The following is a 6719-nucleotide window of genomic DNA, read 5'->3' on the forward strand; positions in this document are numbered from 1 at the left end:
CTCGAGACCGACTGCAGTCTGCTGACACAGCCAGACGACTCTCCCAACCCATTCATTCGTTTTGGCCGATATAACCCATTCATTCGTTTTGTGCGTATATAGATTCCTGCATGCTGCATTACCGTGACCCTTAGCCTACCTTGTGGATGATTTTTTCTCATTGGAATACAGCAGGACAGAATGCCTTTTATCTAACAAACGCAAAAGCTGAGATTGTTGGAAGGACTAGGCTACTCAACAAACTTGTTTTTCGTTTCTGGGAGATCTCGTTATCGTTTTGGATTGTCGAATTTTTATACTTATTGTTTGGACTTATGGACAATGAACTTTGAGGGGTGGTTGTTAGTGCTTTACAAAGCTTTGTGTTAATAAGTGTCGGTCCTCCTATCCTTCAGCTCACTGCGCGATGCAGTTGCGCATAGTGGCCACGAAGTCATTAACTGTTTACGACACAATACATGATATTTGTGTTTTACGTGTTACTCTTGATTATAATAAGAGGCAAATTGTTACAGGACAACTTAAACTGACTTCCCCAATGCTTCCCCGCAGCACATTACATTTTAATATAGGATGAACAAAGTATATGGACTTGCTATATTAAATCCAGTAGCCTAATAATTCTATGTGCCACGTCCGATTTCGCAAGTGATGTAGTAGGCTACGTTTAAACATCGACAAACGTCTGTGAGACTACCCATTTCATGAAGAGCAATTGTCTTGTGCGATCATTCCCCCTCCCCCACACTTGTCTAACCAGTTCACTAGACATTATAGCCTACCTATATGCGGCACTGAGGACGATTGCCTCCCTCCCCCCTCTCTCTCGACAGACACTTCCTGACACTAGGGCTCGGGATCATGACATCAAAACTTCGCGGGCACAGCCACATTGGCAGCTTCACTCCTTAGTTTACTATGGATTACTATGGATTTACTCCCGCCTTTTAGTGTGTTCCTGTTACTTAGTTTTTGCCTTCTTTGTCGTATGTTGCTGTGTAGTGGGGTGTAACAGTGCAACCCACGATCGCAAGAGGAAAATAATAAATCGCTACTATATTTCTGCTTCTTGTCTTGTGCATCTGAATGAATGGATATTACGTTCAGTGCGCTACCAAATGGCGGCGATATTCCTAGAGTTCAAGGCGTGTGCCCGAGCCCTATTATGTAAATGTAAACATGTGTGTGTGTGTGTGTGTGTGTGTGTGTGTGTGTGTGTGTGTGTGTGTGTGTGTGCGCGCGCGCTGAACCACGAATTCACATATTAACTTTTCTTTTCAGCAAACATCGCAATCATAAAAAAAATCGCAAAACTTTTTAATAAAATAATGCCTCTTGTCTTAATGGGTTCCGGAGGTTCGTAGAGTAAGTTTTGAACCCCGGACGCTGACGTGTGATTAAGATGCCTCATCCAGTTACGCCACCGTTCGAGTATCAATATCTTCGCACTTAGCCAAGAAATATAAAGGATTCAGTCAGTCGAGTTCATTTATTCGCAGCATGCACTTGAAACGCCTATCAAAAGTTCTGACATGTTAAACTGACGTTAGTCATTAATTCACCACATGATAAAATGCTGTTATATTGACGCACAGTAGCCCACGGTAGTCTATGTCTATCTCTGAATCAACATGAACATGCATAACGAGATCCATATATTCTAAGTTGCTAGAAACTTCTTTTGCGGAACTAGGCCTACTAGTCGATGGTTACAATGAATCACCCTCACTGCCCTATCGCATATCTGACCATCCATACAATGTTACAAAATGCGCGATCTTCTCCATGCATGTAGCCTACGGTTATAAGTAAAGTGACATGATAGGCATGTATGCCTATTAAAGATATTTCTGTTAAATACATTTTATTTTCAGTTGTCAAAAGTGGTGGGGACAAAATCTGTGATAAAGTGCTGGGTAAGCAACCCAGCGTCGCCGGTTAAAATGAACATGCCTCCGTTTTAAAATAGCCTATAGGCCTACACATTTCTAAGTATTCCTAGCATAAATGTAGCCTAAATGTCCATCTTGTCCATCTCTTTCGTCTTCGCCTTGACAATAATAGCCTATTCACGGAAATGCGGTTTGTAACCGTAATGAATTAATGAATTAATCTAAGGTTGCCTATCGAGTCTTTCAGGTTGAATTGAAGGCTTCTAAAACCATTTTCATTAATTTCAACAATGGTTTATTGAAACGTCGTTTGATTATAATTTCGCCAGTCATCACCTTCATTTTAATGATTAAATGAGACGGATTAAATGAGACGGATATGCGGAGCATTTCTCTCCCTCTCCATTGACCAAAACGTTGCTCTGGCATCTCTGCTGGACTGACTGAGTTATAGGCTACGTCGAGTGAGAGAGCCAGCTGTGAGGTAGGGCTGTAAAACATTCGAAAACTCTGAAACTGCAATCTGACATGCCGAGCGTGATGTCTCTTTTCTCCGCTCGTCACCAGCGCGGTGTCCTCGGGTTTTTCCATGAGCCGAACCTTCATATTATTAGGGCGGTCTATGTTGCCCCCTTGCGGTTGCAGTTTTCCCGATGCTTCGGGAGTCCCGATAAGCGGGAAAGAAAGGAGCATTCTCAACCCGTACCATCTGTACATTTGTATTGGCCCAGCGGACCATCCATGAAATGAAGCATTTGTAGCATTACATTGTACATTGAGTCCTCTCTGTCGTTTTGTGTGTGTGTGTGTGTGTGTGTGTGTGTGTGTGTGTGTGTGTGTGTGTGTGTGTGTTTGACAGTGTGTCCCATCGGACCATCCGTAAAATGAAGCGCATGGAGAACGTGAGTCGCTCACCGTGGATCTCTCTCACTACCTCAGTCATCCAAGGCCTCAGTACTGTACACGCCTACAACAAGAGACAGCAGTACATCGAGCAGTAAGAATACACACACACACACACACACACACATACACAGCCTCGTCACTGTGCATGTCTACAGCAAGAGAGAGCAGTACATTGAGCAGTAAGAACACACACACACACACAGCCTCGTCACTGTCCATGCCAAATATGATGTTCCAAAAGAGATACAGACTGTGTGTGTGTGTGTGTGTGTGTTTGCATTTGCGTGCATTTGATTCTATGTGTGTGTGTTTGTGTAACAGATTCCATCACGTAATGGACACCAACTCTAACCATCTCCTGCTGTTTTACTGTGGCATACGCTGGCTGATATTCTGGTTGAACACAATCTCTTCCTCGGCAATCCTGTTGGTGGCGCTGTTTGTTGTACTCAGCCCAGACACCATCAGCCCCTCCATGAAGGGCTTCGTCCTGTCCTACACCATAGAGGTGAGCAGCACACTGCCAGCATGCACAACGTTTAAAAAGTAAAATGTAGCCTTCCAGTAAATCAATTCAGAGTAACTGATAACATTACTTAAAGCATAACTCTTGCCAAAATGCAATCTATGGTGTTTTTGTGAATGTACTTGAGGCAAACATTGAAAGCATAAATGCGTCAGAAGTGCCACTTTTAAGCTTGTCCGTGTTGTCGATTTTGGGTCAAATGGCCTTTTCAACTGAAATCGGAGGGGCACTACTCTTTTGACACATGATTGTGTCAAAATCGGCATTTTTGAATCACTAAGAATGCTCGACACAACATGAAATTAATTCAAGTATCATCATTGTCTACACATGAATCGAGCATTAAGAACATTGTTTGTATACACGTAGTTTGCTAAAAAAGAAAGGTTGACAAGATGGCGGCAAGCAGAAAAACCAAGTGAGTTCACCTTGCTTTTAGTAAACTCTCTGTACACAATGTTCTCTGCTCAAGTTCATGTGTATTCATATTTTACTTTGCTGTTGTAAACAGCAAATTTCTCATGACTTATCCCACCTGTACACAATGAAAATGCTTTTGTCGTGGAGGTGAAAGGTTTTGCCATCTATTGACAAGGTAATGTCTCACAACTTTTTGTCGGACCGCCGTTCTTGAAGTCGCATGGCTGGTTTTCTCGGATGAGACTTGCTACGTCTGTGCTGTATAGCTATGTTAGGTGAACGAATCGCCTATTACAAGTTTGTTTAAAATATTTGTAAAGGTGAACATTTTGCATAGTGTACCTTTAAGTTACAACTGTACGAACTTCAAGGAATGACTCAGGGTCAAAGATCATACAGTATGTATAAATAAATGTAAGCAATAAGCCCTGAGAGGCCATGGTTTATACTGTATAATCGAACAGCTAAGGGGCGTTGTAAGGCACGATGCGAAGCGGAGCGTAATGATGTATAGCCGCTCTAACTTTTGTGCTAGTTTTGTGGTAGCGCATTACTATAGAACGAAATGCGTCAGGGTGTTTGTATATTGTGATTTTTACAACGGCATCGAACGCGATTCAGCCAATCACGATCAAGGACCGGAACTATCCGTTTTAGAAAAATAAATACATTGATCTGTACAGTTTAGTCATGGAAACTAGATGTTAATTTATCAAATTATCAATTTATTTCTTTAACTGTATGTACATGGGGTAGCAATTATGACCAGTTTGACTAAGCTATAGATTAATAAATAAGCCATTTATTTATTTAGTTACTTAGTCAATTAGTTATACACATCATTTACGTCTATATTTATTGATTTATTTATTTATTCATCCTAAAGTCATCTTTGGATTTGGATTTACGCTGCTGAGATCATGCATCAGTATTCTTGCTGGTCTGTTTTTCAACAGTTTTTTTTTTACTGTTGATTTCTCCTTCACAAACTGCCTGCTGTAATTGAATTGTGCCTGTACCATTTCAACTGTGTTCAGTGGACTGATGTGCTGCATGGGTTATTGCCTGCTTTCACGATTGGGAAAAGTACACTGAACTATGAACGTATACGCTGAATGGGCTACTGTGACTGCTCAGGGTCTGGGCTCCAGACTACTCTTATGTTGTTGAACACTAAGATCTCATTTTTCTCTACTCCTCCATCTCTCTCACCCATCTGTCTCCTTATTTTTCCTTCATCTCACTCTTTCATTATTCCTCCATGTCTCCTTCCATCCCTCCTCCATATCTCTCTTCATTTCATCTCTCTCCTCCGTCTGTCTCTTCCAGCTCACTACTTTGCTACAGTATCTTTTTAGGATTTCTTCGGAACTGGAAGCCAGATTTACCTCCGTTGAGCGGCTGATGGAATACATCACGGTAACCCTCTCTCTGTAAAAAAATGGTACCAAAAGAAACAGTGTTCATCACTGTCCACCTTAAGTATTAAAGGAATAGTTTGGAATTTTGGACATCATTAGCAACCTCATTACCAACTTTGCCAAGGTGATATAGGTCGGTGGAGACAGTTTTAATCACGTTTAACACTCTTAATTAGTGTGTGTGTGTGTGTGTGTGTGTGTGTGTGTGTGTGTGTGTGTGTGTGTGTGTGTGTGTGTGTGTGTGTGTGTTTGTGTGTTATGTGTTATGATTTACAGATGCATGACTTAAGACTACAACTAAAGAGGGAGGCAAGAGGTTTGATTTAACAAAAACAAATGGTTTTATGAACTCAATAACTAACAAGAGTGTAAAGTGGTGCCAAGTCAGTCATCAGCAATGCATGTTGTTGGGTTCAGAATGGGGCAGTGTCATGCCCAAAACCCAAAGTAAGAATGGCAGCCATTTGAACTGCAGCTGATTAAAACTCAAAGTAAGAATGGCAGCCATTTGAACTGCAGCTGATTAAAACCCAAAGTAAGAATGGCAGCCATTTGAACTGCAGCTGATTAAAACCCAAAGTAAGAATGGCAGCCATTTTAACTGCAGCTGGTTAAAGAGGAACTATGCAGGATTGGCGATTTCATCTCTGGTTTTTGTTTCGTTTTTCGTTTTCGGTCGTTTTATGCTTGCATTTTCTCTGCAGAGCTTCCCCGACAGCTTTAGCGTGTATATTTATACATGTATAGGCTATATTTAAATATATAAATTGCAAGCGTGGTTCTTTGTCTCAGACTTCCAGATGTAAACAAAGAGCGATCGTCTCCTGCAGAAAGTTGCATAGGGTCTCTTTAAAGCCCAAAGTAAGAATGGCAGCCATTTGAACTGCAGCTGAGTAAAACCCAAAGTAAGAATGGCAGCCATTTGAACTGTAGCTGAGTAAAACCCAAAGTAAGAATGGCAGCCATTTGAACTGCAGCTGATTAAAACCCAAAGTAAGAATGGCAGCCATTTGAACTGCAGCTGAGTAAAACCCAAAGTAAGAATGGCAGCCATTTGAACTGCAGCTGAGTAAAACCCAAAGTAAGAATGGCAGCCATTTGAACTGCAGCTGATTAAAACCCAAAGTAAGAATGGCAGCCATTTGAACTGCAGCTGAGTAAAACCCAAAGTAAGAATGGCAGCCATTTGAACTGCAGCTGAGTAAAACCCAAAGTAAGAATGGCAGCCATTTGAACTGCAGCTGATTAAAACCCAAAGTAAGAATGGCAGCCATTTGAACTGCAGCTGAGTAAAACCCAAAGTAAGAATGGCAGACATTTGAACTGCAGCTGATAAGCTCCTGAAGCACAACTTCCTGTCACATCTGAAGACAAGCCAAAAGAAAATGAGCAGAGAGTCACTGTGTGTGTGTGTGTGTGTGTGTGTGTGTGTGTGTGTGTGTAGGGTTGTGTGTCAGAGGCTCCTCGGCGGGTGCAGGGGGTTCACATTCCAGAGGGTTGGCCCCATCAAGGTTCCATCACCTTCAAGGACTACAACATGCGTTACCGGGACAA

At 41.8% G+C, this 6719-nt stretch overlaps 1 protein-coding gene across 1 annotated transcript in view; it reads left to right on the top strand.

Moving 5' to 3' along the window:
- Window positions 1-6719, top strand: part of LOC134070528 (ATP-binding cassette sub-family C member 12-like) — a 30178-nt gene that overhangs the window by 19820 nt on the left and 3639 nt on the right. The window contains exons 21-24 of the mRNA XM_062526913.1: window positions 2752-2889; window positions 3120-3306; window positions 5074-5163; window positions 6610-6719. The exon at window positions 6610-6719 is cut by the window's right edge and continues 80 nt beyond it. Of these exons, the coding sequence (XP_062382897.1) occupies window positions 2752-2889; window positions 3120-3306; window positions 5074-5163; window positions 6610-6719 (525 nt within the window). The remainder of the gene's footprint in view (window positions 1-2751; window positions 2890-3119; window positions 3307-5073; window positions 5164-6609) is intronic.

Source organism: Sardina pilchardus, chromosome 22 (assembly GCF_963854185.1).
Source record: "Sardina pilchardus chromosome 22, fSarPil1.1, whole genome shotgun sequence".
NCBI classification, from domain to species: Eukaryota; Metazoa; Chordata; class Actinopteri; order Clupeiformes; family Clupeidae; genus Sardina; species Sardina pilchardus.